Here is a 20912-nt window from a genome sequence, read left to right on the forward strand (position 1 = left end):
GTAACCCTTGATCGTAGGAGCTGATAGGGATCTAACGTTCCTTAGATGTAACAGGAAGTCAGCAATCTGGGTTACAGTGGTACTGGTTGAGGAAACTGCATTGGCCTTGCACCAGCTTCGGAAGACTTCCCATTTAGATTGATAGACTCTGAGAGTGGATGTCCTCCTTGCTCTGGCTGCCTCCTTCGAAAAGCCTCTAGCTCTTGAGAGTCTTTCGATAGTCTGAAGGCAGTCAGACGAAGAGCGTGGAGGTTTGGGTGTACCTTCTTTACGTGAGGTTGACGCAGAAGGTCCACTCTTAGAGGGAGAGTCCTGGGAACGTCGACCAGCCATTGCAGTACCTCTGTGAACCATTCTCTCGCGGGCCAGAGGGGAGCAACCAACGTCAGCCGTGTCCCTTTGTGAGAGGCGAACTTCTGAAGTACCCTGTTGACAATCTTGAACGGCGGGAATGCATACAGGTCGAGATGGGACCAATCCAGCAGAAAGGCATCCACGTGAACTGCTGCTGGGTCTGGAATCGGAGAACAATACAATGGGAGCCTCTTGGTCATCGAGGTAGCGAACAGATCTATGGTTGGCTGACCCCACAGGGTCCAAAGTCTGCTGCAAACATTCTTGTGAAGGGTCCACTCTGTGGGGATGACCTGACCCTTCCGGCTGAGGCGATCTGCCATGACATTCATATCGCCCTGAATGAACCTCGTTACCAGCGTGAGCCTTCGATCTTTTGACCAAATGAGGAGGTCCCTTGCGATCTCGAACAACTTCCTCGAATGAGTCCCCCCCTGCTTGGAGATGTAAGCCAAGGCTGTGGTGTTGTCGGAGTTCACCTCCACCACCTTGTTTAGCTGGAGGGACTTGAAGTTTATTAAGGCCAGATGAACCGCCAACAACTCCTTGCAATTGATGTGAAGAGTCCTTTGCTCCTGATTCCATGTTCCCGAGCATTCCTGTCCGTCCAATGTCGCACCCCAGCCCGAGTCTGATGCGTCCGAGAAGAGACGGTGGTCGGGGGTCTGAACAGCTAACGAAAGACCTTCCTTGAGAAGAATGCTGTTCTTCCACCACGTTAGAGTAGACCTCATCTCTTCTGAAACAGGAACTGAGACCGTCTCTAGCGTCATGTCCTTTATCCAGTGAGCAGCAAGATGATACTGAAGGGGGCGGAGGTGGAGTCTCCCTAACTCGATGAACATGGCCAGCGATGAAAGTGTCCCTGTTAGACTCATCCACTGCCTGACTGAGCATCGGTTTCTTCTCAGCATGCTCAGGATGCACTCTAGGGCTTGGTTGATCCTTGGGGCCGACGGAAAAGCCCGAAAAGCTCGACTCTGAATCTCCATACCCAGGTAAACAATGGTCTGGGATGGGACGAGCTGGGACTTCTCTAAATTGACCAGGAGGCCCAGTTCCTTGGTCAGATCCATAGTCCATCTGAGATTCTCCAGACAACGACGACTTGTGGGAGCTCTTAAAAGCCAGTCGTCTAAATAGAGGGAGGCTCTGATGTCTGCCAAGTGAAGGAATTTCGCAATATTCCTCATCAGTCTCGTAAACACAAGAGGTGCCGTGCTTAGGCCAAAGCACAGGGCTTGGAACTGGTACACAACCTTTCCAAAGACGAATCTTAGGAAAGGTTGGGAGTCTGGATGGATGGGGACGTGAAAGTATGCGTCTTTCAGGTCTAACGAGACCATCCAGTCCTCCTGCCTGACCGCTGCTAGGACCGACTTCGTCGTCTCCATCGTGAACGTCTGCTTGGTGACATAAGCATTGAGAGCACTGACGTCCAGCACCGGTCTCCAACCTCCTGTCTTCTTGGCTACAAGGAAGAGACGGTTGTAAAAGCCCGGGGATTGATGATCCCGGACTATGACCACTGCTTCCTTTTGTAGCAAGAGCGACACCTCTTGTTGCAACGCTAGCCTCTTGTCCTTCTCCTTGTAGTTGGGAGAGAGGTTGATGGGAGATGTAGTTAGAGGGGGATTGAGGCAGAACGGAATTCTGTATCCCTCCCTTAGCCACTTCACAGACTGAGCGTCTGCACCTCTGCTCTCCCAAGCTTGCCAGAAGGTCTTGAGTCTGGCTCCTACTGTTGTCTGGAGAGGAAGGAAGTCAAAACTTGCCTTTTGCGGACTTGGAACCCTTCTTGGACTTGCCTCTGTGACTGTCTGCACGGGTACCTCCTCTGCTGGAGGCTCTGCCACGAAAGGGCGGGATGAACCTAGAAGCAGGTGTATCAGCTGCTAAAGGGCGGAAGGGTCTAGGCACGGAAGGTAAGGGTTTAGCCTTACGTGCAGAAGAAGCCATGAGGTCATGCGTATCCTTCTGGATAAGAGAGGCAGCCATCCCCTTAATCAACTCCTCCGGAAACAGACACTTGGAGAGAGGAGCAAAAAGCAACTCTGACTTCTGGCAAGGAGTGATACCAGCAGACAAGAAGGAGCACAGATGTTCTCTCTTCTTGAGGACCCCTGATACATATGAAGCCGCAAGTTCACCAGACCCATCCCGTATTGCCTTGTCCATGCTGGACATGATCAGCATGGCCGAGTCCTTGTCAGAAGGGGAAGTCTTCCTGCTTAAGGCTCCCAAACACCAATCGAGGAAGTTGAATATCTCGAAGGCACGAAAGACTCCCTTCAACAAATGATCAAGATCGGAAAGTGACCAGCAGATCTTCGAACGTCTCATAGCCAACCTGCGGGGAGAGTCAACCAGACTTGAGAAGTCGGCCTGGGCAGAGGCAGGAACCCCCAAGCCAGGTTCCTCTCCCGTGGCATACCAGACGCTCGACTTAGAAGCCAGCTTGGGAGGAGGAAACACAAAAGAGGTCCTTCCCAGTTGCTTCTTGGAATGCAACCAGTCCCCCATAACCCTCAAAGCTCTCCTTGATGATCTGGCGAGAACAAGCTTGGTGAAGGCAGGCGCAGCAGACTGCATGCCCATAGCAAACTCGGAGGGCGGAGAACGAGGGGTTGCAGACACAAAGTGTTCAGGATACAGTTCTCTGAACAAAGCAAGGACCTTGCGAAAGTCTAAGGAGGGTGGCGAAGACTTGGGTCCTTCAACATCAGAGTGAGGATCATCCAGATGAGCAGCTTCATCCTCCGATACATCCTCATCCGAAAGGTGAGTTGTGAGTGGCAAAGGCAGAGTAGCAAGCTGAGCGGCTGAATCCTGCAGAACGGGTGCACGCGTACCTGCGGATCCATCATCATGCCTCTGCTGGACAGACTGTGAGCTGGCAACAACAAAAGCAGAGGGCCGGTGTGTGGGAGGGTCTGCGGTGGGCTGAGGAGCATGCGGTGTGGTAAGCAGAGCATGCTGTAAGGCATGCGGCTCATGCTGCATGGTATGCGGCTCATGCTGCATGGGATGCGGCTCATGCTGCATGGTATGCGGCTCATGCTGCATGGTATGCGGCTCATGCTGCATGGTATGCGGAGCATGCTGTAAGGTCTGCAGAGCATGCTGCATGGGCTGAGGAGAATGCCGCATAGTGCTGGAACCCGGCAACTCCTGATGCGGCAGCTCACGCATGTTAGCAGATGGTGCAGCAAGAACATGCGTCTGGCAGTGAGGACTGCGCATCGGTGGAGGAGCTCTCACAGGTAGGGTGTGGGAGCAGGCAGCCGCAGTATCTGCAGAGCGCACAACCTCTGCGGGTTGTGGAATAACAGGAGGGGTGTTAACCTTCTCTGCATGATACTCCTGCATAAAAGCCGCAAGCTGAGACTGCATAGTCTGCAGCATGGACCACTTAGGGTCTACTGTGGTTGGAGCAACAACTGGTGCAGAGGCCTGTTGAGGGACCACTCTACCTCTCTTGGGAGGTGTGCAGTCATCAGAAGACTGCGGCGAGTCCGAACTGACCCAGTGGCTACACCTGGGCCGTTGGACTAGCTCGGAAGGGACCTTACGTTTGAGCGGTCGTGAGACCTGGGTCCACCGTTTCCTCCTGGAAACCTCTTCCACAGACGAGGAATGTAAGGGCTCATTCGTCTGGGAGTGGAAGGGACGATCCTTAGCAGATGCGTCCGCAACCACTGAGGATACATCCGTGCGCCGATCAAGGCCTGCCGAACCCTTTGGTCCTTCGACATTGCTTCTCCCCTGGGCTTGGGAGCTTGCAAGAGGTCCCGGACTGGGAGGACGACTGGCACGCACAGATGTATCCTCATGCGCAACACTGACACTGACACTATGCACAGCACTAGCACTAACACTTCCCACTGCACTCTTCGCTTTCAGCTCTCTGACATCTGCCAAGAGCTGATTGCGGTCACTAACCAACGACTCCACCTTATCACCGAGAGCCTGAATGGCACGCAACATATCAGCCATTGCAGGCTGAGCACTCGTAGCAGGTTCGGGAGTCACCACCACAGGGGAAGGAAAAGGTTGAGGGGCATGGGGAGAGGAAAAATCCACAGAGCGAGAAGAACTCCTCCTATCTCTCTCCTTCTCTAACCTACGTGTATATCTGAGGAATTCATTAAAATCGAATTCCGAAAGCCCAGCACATTCCCCACATCGATCTTCCAATTGACAGGATTTTCCCCTACAATTGGAACATACGGTGTGAGGATCAACAGAGGCCTTCGGAAGACGCCTATTACAAGTCCTAACACTACATTGCCTGTATTTAGGAACTTGGGAATGGTCAGACATCTTGAATTTTAGAAGTAGTCAAGGGGGAATTCCAAAGTAAAGCAAAGATCGTTAACCAATGAATCAAATTAATTCCAAAAGCTTGCTAAGCTAAGGATAAAGCTTCCTGTACAGCGAAGGCTAAATTTCAGAGCAAATATTTCACCAAATCGTGAACAAAAGACTCCAAAATCAACAGCGTATCCATGTAGGTCTTGCCGGCGGCACGACAGAGGAAAAATTGAGGTCTTGTTGACAAGAAGTACTTGAGTACCTGACCACAGATGGCGCTGTTGTGTACACCCCCACCTGTATAGCGATCGCTGGCGTATCCCGACCGTAGATTTCTGTCGGGCAACGGAGTTGACAGCTACATGATCATCGGGTAAGATTAATATTGAAAAATACAAAATACATAACAAATGTAGTTAAAACCATTTTAAATTCTCAGTATCTAAAGTTCAATAATCACTACATACCTTTTGATATATGAGCTTGAGATACAAGGTTAACTGCTGTTGCAAGGAGATCAACTGAATTGATATCTTCGTTGCCCTCACTGGTACCAGCTGCAATGGCAGCCTCTTGGTCAATTGTATAACTCATTGATTCACTCGCTCCTACATCGCCTATTATGATGCCCTCGTCTCCTGTGGCCATCGGGGAGTCGACAGAATGGTCGTCATCCTCGCCCTCCATGACTGGTTCGGTTATTGACCTGAACATAAAGAAAAAATTAATGCTTTTAATTACCAAGATCATCTTTATACCGTACAATATGTTAACCTGTACATAAAAATAAAAATTATCCTTTTATTTACCAAGTTCATCTTATACTGTACAATATGAAATACTTAAATATGAAAAACTTAAGAAATTATTTAAATTCAAGATGTATTCAAAATATTATTCAAAAGGTGCAAAACATAACCAAAGGCAATAAACTTACGGTCTAATAACATCCGGATTCATAACGAGTCTTTCGCCAACTCGCAAATTATTTTCTGATGCATTAATAACTGAAGTAGACGGAGCAGAAATCTGTGCCAGATACAAAAGAAAATTCATTAAACACTAAATATAGTCCAAGAAGTAAGAAGCTTATACATGACCTAAGGTCTTACAATATAATTTGCCTTTCCTGACTTAAAAGTGAATAAATGTATTCATCTCGTTGATTAATTCTTAACAGAAATTCTATTGTTGGTTAATTATATGATATGCTTTATAAATAATGAATAAGAAAGAGAATTCTGATGCAAATAAAAACTGCACCTTATCAGCAACAGAAGAGTCTATTGCTAAGCCAATGGAATCCAACGAGTCTTCTTCCTCAGCCGGTGCTTCGACATCCATATGTACCTGACCATCTGGGGCAATGCGTTGAATCACAGTTGCTACAACAGGAACCTGTAAGATAATCATTAGAGTGAGATTTTTATTACCTATTCACAGCCTACTCTTAATATCGTTATAATATTAAATGTGAAAAAAAGAGAAGAGTATTTAGCTGCAAGAAATAAATGATGAAATATAAACAATAAAAATAAAAATTATACCCTAAAAACCAGGGGAAAAAAACTCAAACCCAAGACTATGGAAGGCTATAGCACCGTGTAACAGACTATGGAAGGCTATAGCACTGTGTAACAGACTATGGAAGGCTATAGCACTGTGTAACATAAGGTTTGCACTGTGTAACATACTATGGAAGGCTATAGCACTGTGTAACATAAGGTTTAAGTACAGATTATTATATTTTCATCTTGTATAAAATGAGCTACTTGTAGTACCTTAGTTATTGCATTTTCCACATCTGGTGGTAACAATACTTCAAAAAAATAGGCAAAACATTAATAGCAGTGCTATCGAGAAAATTAAATTCTACTTAATCTACTACTAGTTTCTGTCAGCTGATTTATGAATGAATACGAGGCCAGAAAACATCCATTCAAAATCAGACACTTTATGCCCATACTGAATTTGGCCATCCACCTCTACCCTGCTCACACACACTCTTTCTTCCATGTGTACTGAAACATCAAACTGATTTTATTTAGTAAAAGACTTTAGGGAAAGAAATTTACTTAAAATTTTATTCATTAAATTTGTCTATAAAAAATGCTTTTTAAAAAATATGAATACAGACAGAATATAGTTGGAAATTTGAATAAAATGGAATACAAATAATAAGGACTAAGAAAGGGAATAAAGGTATAAGAATAAAAGTAGAATGCGAGAATACTGTAACGGAAATGAAGAGGAAATAAAAAAAAGAGAGAGGAATGGTAGAAACCTTTTAACCATAGGGCCAACATTCCTTTTACTTGAAACATGTTAAGGAGGCATAACTTTAAAACAAACCACTATAATTAAAACCAGAAAAAAATTAATACAAAAATATATCAAATATTAACTATCATTTATGCTTCCATAAAACATATGGCCAATCAGAAGAATTAAGCTTACCTTAATCTGAACAGCTTTGGTACCACTCTGTTGACTAGAAACGGTAAATTTTCCAGCAGCTCTCAACTCGCTTGCGGTTGCTGGAACCAGCATCTATAGATATAATGTGAAAATAGAAAACTCCATAAACAACAATTACATTGAAAAGAAAAAAATTATTGAAATAAGCTAAAAATAAGTTTTTGTCTCTTTAAATGCTTGTACTACACCTTAACCCTTTTACCCCCAGGCTATTTGGAAATTTCCAACCCTTAACCCCCAGGGGATTATTTTTTTCCCAGCACATTTTGCAGTATATTTTTTTTCAAATTGCTAACAGCCTTAATTTTTGTCATAGAGAGGTCAGGTTGGTCTCATTCTCTTGGAAAATGCCTGAATTTTCTCAAAAAAATTATCAAAAATATGAAAAAAAAATTTTATAGCATTTTTTTGCAAGGACGTACCGGTACGTCCATGGGGGTAAAGGGATGGCTCTTGTGAAACGTACCAGTACGTCCTTTGGGGGTAAAAGGGTTAACATTCTTATTATACAAAGCTGTATACGATAAATTGTCATTTATATTTATAAACTCAAAAAGGGCTGGCTAGAAATATTTATGATTAATTGAGATATGGAAATTGTAAAAAGCTAAGGAAAAATATTAACGAAAAAGACAAATAAAAGAACAAATGGGTCACCACAACAAAAAATACAACTTAGGAGGATAAAGGGATGTTAAATGAGCTTCCATTAATTTTTTCAAGTACAAAATTCAAGGCACACTGAAGTGAATAACCCATATAAAGATTGAAGACATGTTCAGATTATTATTATTATTATTATTATTACTAGCCAAGCTACAACCCCAGTTGGAAAAGCAAGATGCTATAAGCCCAAGGGCTCCAACAGGGAAAAATAGCCCAGTGAGGAAAGAAAATAAGGAAATAAATAAATGATGAGAATAAATTAACAATATATCATTCTAAAAACAGTAACAGCGTCAAAACAGATATGTCCTACATAAACTATTAACAACGTCAAAAACAGATATGTCATATATAAACAATAAAAAGACTCATGTCAGCCTGGTCAACATAAAAACATTTGCTCCAACATTGAACTTTCTAAGTTCTACTAATTCAACTACCCAATTAGGAAGATCATTCCACAACTTGGTAACAGCTGGAATAAAACTTCTAGAATACTGTGTAGTATTGAGCCTCATGATGGAGAAGGCCTGGCTATTAGAATTAACTGCCTGCCTAGTATTACGAAGAGGATAGAATTGTCCTGGGAGATCTGAATGTAAAGGATGGTCAGATCAATAATGTAGACAATTTCACAAAAAAGGTAAAGTATATCTTCATATTTTCCAAGACCATGCCCAAGTTCACAACTAGGTCACACCAATCAAGTCTGATTCAGACTTACAGGAATTAGTCCGACCAAAAAATTCAATGTTTAAAATTGTTTCGAGTTGACACCATAAATTTCACGGTACATTACAAATGGTACGAGCCTCGAACCTACAATGAACCCGAGTCACCATCATTCGCAACAACATTCACCCAAAAGATTATCAAAGTTTATTATATAAAAATCACAAATTTTAAGTAATTTGTATTTTTCCTAACAGAACTTACCTTGAACTACTTTCTTAGGAGTATCTGGGATCTCCTCCCATCCGACCTGAATTTTGTGTGGTTTACCCTACTCCCGTTTTCTATGCGGGGCATTCTCTGGCGGAGTGATACGCGCCCAGAGACGACCCGGGGTCAGAGAGCATGCTTGCTCAGGTCTCGATCTCCAGTAAGTTTTTGGTCGCGTCGGCGTTAACACCCCGATGCTCTCCCTTAACCCATTGCGACCCTTTGTGTCCCCGACCCCTTTGTGTCTCACGCGGTCCCCACGTGGTCCCTTAGTGTGCTTCCCTATCCTTTCCCTCTGTGTTCCTGTGTCTCGTGGTGTATTACTAGTGCGTTATGGAGCATCCCCGTCGTTGCCCTGGGCCTGTGGCCGGCAAATCGTGTGGCGCTTTCCTCTCTAAGCCCGAAGTTGACCCGCACTCCTTGTGTTCGTCGTGTAGGGGCAGTGTGTGTTCCCCTACAGCCACGTAGGAACAAATATGTTTTAGAAAATTCTCTCTCTATACTTTAAAAACTAAAATATTCCCTCCATAATTATAGATAACAAGTGGTTGATCATGAGAGTCTAAGTACCTGCCGTACTTCATCTCAAACATCGGGGGAGCTGAGTTCAAAGCTCCGAATTGTATCCCAACTGTGTCGGAAAAAGGCTACAGATACACAAAGAGAAAACTTTATTCAGTCTTCTTTGGATTCTCCTGAACTAAATGTCAATCAAAACTAGCAAAGGTGTATACAAAAATGTGAATTAATGTATATGATTCAGCTTATTACTTCCAAATTTCAGAGGAAAAGTAACCACCTTCCTCTAAGCGAAACAAACAATTACCTTCAACAAATGAGTGTACTTCTATTACCAACATACATAACAATTCCAGGAGACGGCCCCATTTAATAATAAATAAACAATTTACAAAACAAATGGGAAACATCCAAAACATCACGAGGGAGACTAAATAACCACTATCAAACTATTGATAATGAGTGCCTTGTCAAAACCTAGTTGGATTTTCTATTTAAGTTTTTAGCTACTTATCTTAAGAAACTGGACAAGAGGAAAACGTTAGTTTTGGTGAACATTTTTAAAATTGGAAACATGGTTTCCAATTTTCTTCTTTTTTTAGTAAACTCCCAACAGGAGTTTCCTACTGGGGTAAAAAAAAGTGTTGAGTATAATGTGATGTAGGAGACTGAATTAAGTTGACTTTAATCACCAGAAAATAGGAAATTTTTAGTTTTTTGGGGTAACGTCGATATTGAGTCACTTCGGGGACAAAGCAATAGAAACATCAGAAGAGATTCACAGAAATATTAAGAATTATTCTTACTGCTCAAAACAACTTTGAATAGATATGTGAACTCTAAACTCCAGTATTATATTCTAAACATATTTTATCTAAAACAGTATAGTAGACTTTATTTCCTTACTGACATCACAGCATCCAGAAATTTCAAGAACTATAACAAAACTGTAATCAATAACAACATTAAACAAAACAAAAATTAGAACAAACTTAGCAGTAGAAAACTGTACCCTTACAAATTCAACATTGTTGTTACTTACATGTTTACTGCCATATGCAAACTGAACCTTCACAACAACTGGAACTCCTTTACTAGGTTTGAGCAATGCAAATGGCGTTCTTCCCGCTGCAAGCGCTCGATGCATCGCCTTAGTGTCTATGGGTTCAATTAAAATCCCACTTTTCTGAAAATAGAAAAAAATCAGTACCGTACTGTAATCAGTAGTTACTGTAAATTTTGCTTGAAGTAAAATACAGTTCAAGTCCCCTTTTTTCTGAGTGTTGTTCAGTTTTCCTCTATTAAAATGTCAAATACAGTAAATTACATTGGTAACTTGAACCTTAATATGGGAATAAAGTTTTTAGGAGCCTTCAATCAGTTTTCTGTTTCTAGAATCATTTTATGGTCTTCGTGTGTATGCTGATTTCTAAATATTTATCAAAAGCTTGTCTTTTCAGTCAAGCATTCCACTATATTTATAATGACAAAAATATCAAATATGTCTTGTACAGTTAGGCATTTAGCAACTTACTGTCCTCTCCACATAGATCTCAGGAAGAATGTGGTTTAGTACCGACCAAAGGGCCACTCGCAGCAATAGCTACACTGCTCTCTCAAGGGCATTTCCATACAAAAATCAGGGACTACAGGAATATTGAAATGTAATGGCAAATGTTGTTAGCTGGTGAGGTTTTCTCTAGTGGGGTTAATCATACTCCCTCCTATGTCAATTTGCTTCATTTGCCTATGTTAATTATCATTTTATGTAGCTTAACCAGACCACTATTTTAAACTCAGTTCTAATAGGGCTGTTCTTAAGGAGTTAAAACACTTTTGAAGACTAAGAAAAAAAAACTTGGTATATGACAAACAGGATACCCCATGGCGAGAAAAATATACATCATGTAAAACTGTACATGCAAGAACATACTACATTACTACAGTCTTCAATTGTGTTCCCATAATCTTGCACTACTTATCAATCAAAAATTTTCTGGCAAAATCCAAAAAAGAATGATGTACGATACTTACATTAGGTTTTTGCTTCATTTTCTTTTGCTTCATGAAGGAATCACTTCCACTAATCTGAAAAAAAATGGTAAATCTTCAGCATCCTCATTTACATGAATCTTTTATGAAAGCAAAGGATTATGCTCGAATCAAATGCTCGTTGGAAATGATGATGGTATATCAACTGAAAGGTTTTCACTTGAAAAGATAGGAAAGGAAAATAACTTATCTAATTTACTACATGAAAAATAGTACGCAAAGCTTACAAACCTCTTGAAAAGTTTTGTCTCCGTTAGGTAACTGAATAATGCGAACGTTGCCGATCTTTCTTTTCTTGAACAATGAATTGTTGACAAGCATACGTGGTCCGTTTTCAGGAAGTATCTTAGCTCCGTGTATACTCCGCACTCCGTGTTTGTACTCCTCGTGCTGTCTCAACTGAGCTCTTCTAGAAAATGCGCTGTCACAATAATTACATTTGTACTTTTCAGTTGTATTCGGAAAACTGACGATTCCATCCGTATGAGACTGGAAATAAAAGTTGATTATTCAAATATAATATTGGAATAAAATTATATAGTTTCTTGAGTGCTACAAAAAAATTAGTTTGACAAAATCTATCAACTTTCTACAATATTGTAATAGAATAAAGAAAGGAATTTTTTAAAAACGGTCACCCATGGTTATAATCATGCAATAAGTGCCTTATTATTTATACGTGCTACAACTAAAACTAACCATTCTGAATTGATCTACAAATGTTCAAGTCCACAAAAATGTAAACAAGGACTTGTGTAGCTTGAGCATATTCAGTGCAGCACAGGAAGTATATCTATCCTTGGCTGTAGTTAGTGGCAGTCTTGAAAATGCTGCACCAAGGTTGACCATCAGCACTAAATTTAACAAGGTCATTCTAACTTGCTAAGGTCAAGGCCAATGAACATGCTCACTGTTATGTCCCTCTACCAAAAGACAACTTATGAAGCAAAATTATTATAATCTCTGTACGTCAGTTAGAGAGGAAAAGTTACTGATAATGTTGAAGCAAATATTGGAAAACTCTATGTAGTTGTGTTCTCAACCTACAAACACACAAAACACTAAGGATAGTTGCTCCGTACCAAAGGTGTGCTTGCATGAACATTAGCTTTTAGCACGAGACACAATTACTTTATCATTACTCTTCATAACAAAGCCTCATTTTATTTTACCTTTGCTTTATGACATTGTAGATTTGATGCCTGATTGAAGCCTCTTCCACATATTTCACACTTATAAGGTCTTTCATTTGTGTGTGTAAATAGGTGATTTTTTAAGTTACCTGAAATAAAATAAAATTATCAAGATTGATAATACATAAAGCAAATAGATTTGAGTGAATCAAATGCATGCAGGTATTTTAAAACCAGACTTTTTATGGATAAATAATGGATGTAATATTACTAACAAAAATAAAGTGACTAAATTTTCCAGTTCAACAAGTATCACAAAATTGCCAAGACAATGCGGTATTGAGCAAACCAAAGATTACCAATAAAGTCCATATTTTTTTGCTAAAAAAATTACTAGTAAAGATTGTATCACAAAATATAGTTTAAAAACAAAATTTGCCAAGATACTATTGAGAAAACCAAAGAATGACAGCACAGTACATACATTAAGTTACTTATGAATGTTTAGATAATGATCAGTAATGAATGTAACACATAAAATATAATGATCAATAAAGACGGTACACCTGTATCACATGAAATAAAAAAAATTTTGAGTTCTTTTCATCTTTTGTAGGTACAATTCCAATGTGTTTGATCACTTTCCAGAAACATTCTAAAAGAAGAAATTTCCTGACCATCTGTGTATCAAGTTCCATAACTATTCCATGTGTAGTTTGAACCTTATTGCAAGGGATGTGGGGTAATGTGGTTATCATTAAAACATAGTATCTAATTCATTACTAAGGAAAATACCGAACTAGATTGGTATAAAATTAGTACTATATAACAATTAACAAAGTCCTATGACAAAAAAAAAAAAAAACAATAAAATAGAGAACAGAGCAATGAAACTGAAAAGAACAGTAAACTGTTTAAAGGTTACTCATGAATGGCAGAGGCAAAGGACAGTGACCATGCTCTAGAAACTGACCATATATATTGGTGTGATACTGTTATTAACACACATTCGGGTTCCCATCAAATGTCATCTTCAATGTGTTGTATATTAGACTTGGTATGTTACATCTTCAAGTAAGTCTAGGTAAGTTAACTTTAAAATAGTTTATTCCTTTAAAAACAGTCATTAACATCTCCATCACAGGAGTACAGTATAGATGGTTTGGTCAGATGACCATTCCGTATGACATCTAAGTAAGAACAGGCTAAAATATCGATATCACAGATATCGTATAGTCAGTTATCTCAGCATTTAAACACATAATGTAAACTAAACATTAATATAGGAAGACACCTGCATCCGGTGGCGACACAACTCTTTCTCACGATTCGTATTTGTGTTTATTCTTCATAAAAATGTTACATTGCTGAGGTTTGGCATTAGCATCCTGGTTATGACATGACTATGGCATTTCTCACGCTCGCTCCTCTTCCATATTGACCTCTTAGGTCATGTATTTAAACATGTTATTTTCATTAGTAAAATAAATTTTTGAATATACTTACCCGATAATCATGATTATCGGGTAAGTTTAATATTGAAAAATGTAATTTTACATATATTACATATATACATATGATCTGCACCCAAGGCCCATATCCATCAAGCTAGGACCAGGGAGAGCCAGGACACGTACTCAGGTCAGTCAAAATGTCACTCAAATTTATTTGATCCAACATTTTATACTAAAGGATATTTTGATAACATCAAAGAGTTAGTCAAAAAGATTTAACTTTTTTTCCAAACTTAACCTTTTCCCATCATTTATCCATACTTTTCTATATATCTTTTGGCAAAACTGAAAAAAGCATGAAAAATGTTACCATCTTTGATTCTTCATTTCAATTCTAGAGTTCTTTGTTTCTATATACTGGTCTTAAATGTACAACTATTCTCTCTTCTTAAGTATTAGCAACAATAAGTATTTTGATTGTATCTTAATATAATACAACTGACTCTTTCCGCTTGTTAAACCCATTGGTACATGCTGTACTTACAGAAAGTTTCACTCTTTCATAATCTTTTTTATCATGTAATATAATAAATGTAATATCACGTAATATAATGGATATAAGAAAAAGTAGCTATAAAGTCAAGAAAAAATTAAATTCAGCAAAGGAAAACATGAAGGTACCAGATTTTGAGAAGGAAAACCAATAAGTCTGCTTAAAATGGTAACCACGTAAGGAATGGATGTTTTCTGAAAGTAAAGGATAAATACAAAGATAATCCGGTTGATTTCTTCTTCTTCTAAAGTATATCAAATAAATGGAAACCATGAAGTGATGAATTTGTCTAGCAAAGTAAACTAAAACTAAACTTTCATCAGTTTAAAACAGAATCTGAAATCAAAGATGAAACATATTACAGAAAATTTTAAACTAAATGCTAGAAATCTCATAGAGGTTTACCTTTTTGATGAAAAGCCTTCCCGCAAACATGGCACTGATGTTGTTTATCTTCTGTATGTGTTTTTTTGTGCGATATTAAAGTTGAAACTCTACTGAATGTCTTCTTACAAAGATCACACACATAAGGTCTTGACTGCAAATAGAGTAATAAACAATTAAAAAAGGGGAATAAAATATACAATGTACGAAAGTCAGATTATTTCTTTTAGAATTTCTTTTAATAATAATGCAGTACAATACTCATAATTTTCATCCAACAGGACGACATGGCCTGAGCCCAAAAAAACGGATTTTGAGCGAAGCAAAAAATCTATTTTTGGGTGAGGTAGCCATGTCGTCCTGATGGACCCGCCCTCTTTTTGACAAGAGGATAATGAATCCCTCCCTATGGTACTGTATCTGTAACACCTACAAAGCTACAAAGAATGGTTAGGTGGCGCCGCGCGGTGGCGGATTGGCGCACTATATAGTAAAAAAAAAAAAAATTGTAATCTGGCAATAAAATGGAAGTGTAAAAATGCAAAATCTGTGATGTTTTGAAGAAAAAAAATTATAATTTTCTATGTGTTACCTCCGAATGAGTAGCCTTGTGCTGTGATAAGGTAGACATCTGTCTGAAGGCTTTCCCACAAATATTACATCGGAAATTTCTTTCATCTGTATGCGTTGGTAAGTGCCTCATCAAGGTATATTGGTGCATAAATTCTTTTCCACCTATAAAAAGATATGAATAAAACTTGGTTTAAAAATAGAAAATTTAAATCAGTATACATGCAAAGAAAATTTGAACATTTCAAGGTGTTGCCAAATAAAATTAATTTTTGTATTTTACCTGAAATTTGATCAATCACACTAACATTTTTAACCCATATAAAAATACCCCTTGGTTATATTATCATCATTCTTTCAGCAGGACGTGAAATTAGTTATAAACTAAGTCTGTGGACACAAAATTTAAAAAGAAAAATTTTTGCTTCATGCATACAAACACTTTTTTACTGATGCTTAACTCATACATACATACATATACCAAAGCACTTCCCCCAATTTTGGGGGGTAGCCGACATCAACTAAAGAAACAAAACAAAAAAAAGGGGACCTCTACTCATGAAAGGTATAATTGATTGCTTCGTCAATATTAAAGCCCTCTAAAACTATTGTCCATAAACTCTTTAGTATTATTATTATTATTATTAATAACTATGCAACAACCCTAGTTGCAAAAGCAGGATGCTATAAGCCCAAGGGCTCCAACAGGGAACTAGCCCAGTGAGGAAAGGATATAAATAAACTATATATGAGAAGTAATTAATAAAAATATAAAATATATTAAGATCAGTAACAAAATTAAAAGAAATCTGTCATATATATATATATACTATGGAGAGACTCATGTCACCCTGTACAACATAAAAACATTTGCTGCAAGTTTTAACTTCTGAAATATCAGCCTGATTAGGATGATCACTCTACAATCATTTTCATTACATAAACTAAATGAAAGTTAAACAAATGTTACATTTGTATAATCCCTGGCCATGTGGGCATTAAGGGAAACAAAGAAGCCAAATTTGCAATTACTAAGACCAGATTAAAATTAGCCATTTATATCAGTTGACTACTTAACATCTCTAAAACTATTCATCCGTAACACATGGCAGATTTTATTAAATAAAGAATCTGAAAAATCATTGAAACAAATCAAACCCATTATTGGACAGTGGCATTTTTTAAAACAAAGAGTGTAATGTTCAAGTACCTGTACCGGTCACACACTTTAGATCTTTGGATATCTGATGAAGACCCTACATGACCCAATTCCTGTTTGTAGAGACTGCAGGTCAGTGCTGACAGTCAAACACATTTTACAAGAATCTCCAGATTTCAACCAACATTGAGTGGCAAGCTTTGGAAATAAAGCAATTAAGTACAAATGCCAGAATTATGTTATTTTTATTACTAAAATAAATTTTTGAATATACTTACCCGATGATCATGTAGCTGTCAACTCCGTTGCCCGACAGAAATCTACGGTCGGGATACGCCAGCGATCGCTTATACAGGTGGGGGTGTACTCACCAGCGCCATCTGTGGTCAGGTACTCCAGTACTTCTTGTCAACAAGACCTCAATTTTCTCCTCGGTCCACTGGTTCTCTATGGGGAGGAAGGGCGGGTCATTTAAATCATGATCATCGGGTAAGTATATTCAAAAATTTATTTTAGTAATAAAAATAACATTTTTCAATATTAATCTTACCCGATGATCATGTAGCTGATTCACACCCAGGGTGGTGGGTGGAGACCAGTATACATGTTAACAAAGAAGCTAAGTATCCCGTATTTCATTTTTATTAGTTATTCAAAATAACAATAAAAAACAAATAAGGAAGTCGACTTGAACCATTACTCTGCCTTTAATAAGTACGTCTTCCTTACTGAGCGTAGCGGTCCTCTTAGGATGCTGAACGACTCTTAGGTGGCTAAAGTATAAAGGGCTGCAACCCATACTAAAGGACCTCATCATAACCTCTAACCTAGGCGCTTCTCAAGAAAGAATTGACCACCCGCCAAATCAACCAGGATGCGGAAGGCTTCTTAGCCGACCGTACAACCCAAAAACAACAATAAAAGCAATCAAGAGAAAGGTTAAAAAAGGTTATGGGATTATGGGAATGTAGTGGCTGAGCCCTCACCTACTACTGCACTCACTGCTACGAATGGTCCCAGGGTGTAGCAGTTCTCGTAAAGAGACTGGACATCTTTGAGATAGAATGATGCGAACACTGACTTGCTTCTCCAATAGGTTGCATCCATAACACTCTGCAGAGAACGGTTCTGTTTGAAGGCCACTGAAGTAGCCACAGCTCTCACTTCATGTGTCCTTACCTTCAGTAAAGCAAGGTCTTCTTTCTTCATATGAGAATGAGCTTCTCTAATCAGAAGCCTAATGTAGTAAGAAACTGCGTTCTTAGACATTGGTAGCGAAGGCTTCTTAACCGCACACCATAAGGCTTCTGATTGTCCTCGTAAAGGTTTTGACCTTTTCAGATAGTACCTAAGAGCTCTGACTGGGCAAAGTACTCTCTCCAGCTCGTTACCCACCAAGTTAGATAGGCTAGCGATCTTGAAAGATTTAGGCCAAGGACGTGAAGGAAGCTCGTTTTTAGCCAAAAAACCGAGCTGCAAGGAACATGTAGCCGTTTCCGATGTGAAACCTATGTTCCTGCTGAAGGCGTGGATCTCACTTACTCTCTTAGCTGTTGCTAGGCATACTAGGAAAAGAGTTTTTAATGTGAGATCCTTGAAAGAGGCTGATTGTAGCGGTTCAAATCTAGATGACATCAGGAACCTTAGGACCACGTCTAGATTCCAGCCTGGAGTGGACAACCGACGTTCCTTAGAGGTCTCAAAAGACCTAAGGATGTCCTGCAGATCTTTGTTGGAGGAAAGATCCAAGCCTCTGTGGCGGAAAACCGCTGCCAACATACTTCTATAACCCTTGATCGTAGGAGCTGATAGGGATCTAACGTTCCTTAGATGTAACAGGAAGTCAGCAATTTGGGTTACAGTGGTACTGGTAGAGGAAACTGCATTGGCCCTGCACCAGCTTCGGAAGACTTCCCACTTAGATTGATAGACTCTGCGAGTGGATATCCTCCTTGCTCTGGCAATCGCTCTGGCTGCCTCCTTCGAAAAGCCTCTAGCTCTTGAGAGTCTTTCGATAGTCTGAAGGCAGTCAGACGAAGAGCGTGGAGGCTTGGGTGTACCTTCTTGACGTGAGGTTGACGCAGAAGGTCCACTCTTAGAGGGAGAGTCCTGGGAACGTCGACCAGCCATTGCAGTACCTCTGTGAACCATTCTCTTGCGGGCCAGAGGGGAGCAACCAACGTCAGCCGTGTCCCTTTGTGAGAGACGAACTTCTGAAGAACCCTGTTGATGATCTTGAACGGCGGGAATGCATACAGGTCGAGATGGAACCAATCCAGCAGAAAGGCATCCACGTGAACTGCTGCCGGGTCTGGAATCGGGGAACAGTACAAAGGGAGCTTCTTGGTCATCGAGGTAGCGAACAGATCTAGTGTTGGCTGACCCCACAGGGCCCAAAGTCTGTTGCAAACGTTCTTGTGAAGGGTCCACTCTGTGGGGATGACTTGACCCTTCCGGCAGAGGCGATCTGCCATGACATTCATATCGCCCTGAATGAACCTCGTTGCCAGCGTGAGCTTTCGACTTTTTGACCAAATGAGGAGGTCCCTTGCGATCTCGAACAGCTTCCTCGAATGAGTCCCTCCCTGCTTGGAGATGTACGCCAAGGCTGTGGTGTTGTCGGAGTTCACCTCCACCACCTTGTTTAGCTGGAGGGACTTGAAGTTCATTAAGGCCAGATGAACCGCCAACAACTCCTTGCAATTGATATGAAGCGTTTTGTTCCTGATTCCATATCCCTGAGCATTCCTGTCCGTCCAATGTCGCGCCCCAGCCCGAGTCTGATGCGTCCGAGAAGAGATGATGGTCGGGGGTCTGAACAGCTAACGAAAGACCTTCCTTGAGAAGAATGCTGTTCTTCCACCACGTTAGAGTAGCCCTCATCTCTTTGGAAACAGGAATTGAGACCGTCTCGAGCGTCATATCCTTGTTCCAGTGAGCTGCCAGATGGTACTGAAGGGGGCGGAGGTGGAGTCTCCCTAACTCGATGAACAGGGCTAGCGATGAAAGAGTCCCTGTTAGACTCATCCACTGCCTCACCGAGCATCGGTTCCTCCTCAGCATGCTCAGGATGCACTCCAGGGCTTGGTTGATTCTTGGGGCCGACGGAAAAGCCCGAAAAGCTCGACTCTGAATCTCCATACCCAGGTAAACGATGGACTGGGAAGGAACGAGCTGGGACTTCTCTAAATTGACCAGGAGGCCCAGTTCCTTGGTCAGATCCATAGTCCATCTGAGACTCTCCAGACAGCGACGACTTGTGGGAGCTCTTAAAAGCCAGTCGTCTAAATAAAGGGAGGCTCTGATGTCTGCCAAGTGAAGGAATTTCGCAATATTCCTCATCAGTCGCGTAAACACAAGAGGTGCCGTGGTCAGGCCAAAGCACAGGGCTTGGAACTGGTACACAACCTCTCCAAAGACGAATCTCAGAAAAGGTTGGGAGTCTGGATGGATGGGAATGTGAAAGTAGGCATCTTTCAGATCTAACGAGACCATCCAGTCCTCCTGCCTGACCGCTGCTAGGACCGACTTCGTCGTCTCCATTGTGAACGTCTGCTTGGTGACATAAGCATTGAGCGTACTGACGTCCAGCACCGGTCTCCAACCTCCTGTCTTCTTGGCCACCAGGAAGAGACGGTTGTAAAAGCCCGGGGATTGATGGTCCCGAACTATCACCACTGCCTCCTTCTGTAGCAGGAGCGACACCTCTTGTTGTAACGCTAGCCTCTTGTCCTTCTCCTTGTAGTTGGGAGAGAGGTTGATGGGAGAAGTGGTCAGAGGGGGATTGCGGCAGAACGGAATTCTGTATCCCTCCCTTAGCCACTTGACAGACTGAGCGTCTGCACCTCTGCTCTCCCAGGCTTGCCAGAAGGTCTTGAGTCTGGCTCCTACAGCTGTCTGGAGAGGAAGGAAGTCAAAGCTTGCTTTTCGTGGACTTGGCACCCTTCTTTGACTTGCCCCGTTGACTGTCTGCACGGGTACTTCCTCTACTGGAGGCTCTACCACGAAAGGGCGGAATGAACCTAGTAGCAGGTGTATCAGCAACAGGGGTGCGGTAAGATCTAGGCACGGAAGGTAAGGTTTTCGCCTTACGTGCTGAAGAAGCCATGAGGTCATGTGTATCCTTCTGGATAAGAGCCGCAGCCATCCCCTTGATTAACTCCTCCGGAAACAGGAACTTGGAGAGAGGAGCAAACAGTAACTCTGACCTCTGGCAAGGGGTGATACCAGTCGATAAGTAGGTGCATAGATGTTCCCTTTTCTTGAGGACTCCTGAGACAAAAATAGCCGCAAGTTCGCCAGAACCATCGCGAATTGCTTTGTCCATACTGGAC

The 20912-nt window shown here is 41.1% G+C and overlaps 1 protein-coding gene across 1 annotated transcript in view; it reads right to left on the minus strand.

Moving 5' to 3' along the window:
• Positions 1 to 20912, minus strand: part of LOC137654445 (uncharacterized) — a 63223-nt gene that overhangs the window by 12073 nt on the left and 30238 nt on the right. The window contains exons 5-14 of the mRNA XM_068388070.1: positions 15442 to 15584; positions 14871 to 15003; positions 12498 to 12607; positions 11557 to 11814; positions 11308 to 11361; positions 10316 to 10459; positions 7126 to 7218; positions 5932 to 6066; positions 5606 to 5697; positions 5136 to 5374 (exon numbers count right to left, since the gene is read on the minus strand). Of these exons, the coding sequence (XP_068244171.1) occupies positions 5136 to 5374; positions 5606 to 5697; positions 5932 to 6066; positions 7126 to 7218; positions 10316 to 10459; positions 11308 to 11361; positions 11557 to 11814; positions 12498 to 12607; positions 14871 to 15003; positions 15442 to 15584 (1401 nt within the window). The remainder of the gene's footprint in view (positions 1 to 5135; positions 5375 to 5605; positions 5698 to 5931; positions 6067 to 7125; positions 7219 to 10315; positions 10460 to 11307; positions 11362 to 11556; positions 11815 to 12497; positions 12608 to 14870; positions 15004 to 15441; positions 15585 to 20912) is intronic.

The sequence above is a fragment of the Palaemon carinicauda genome, chromosome 15 (genome assembly GCF_036898095.1).
Source record: "Palaemon carinicauda isolate YSFRI2023 chromosome 15, ASM3689809v2, whole genome shotgun sequence".
NCBI lineage: Eukaryota > Metazoa > Arthropoda > Malacostraca > Decapoda > Palaemonidae > Palaemon > Palaemon carinicauda.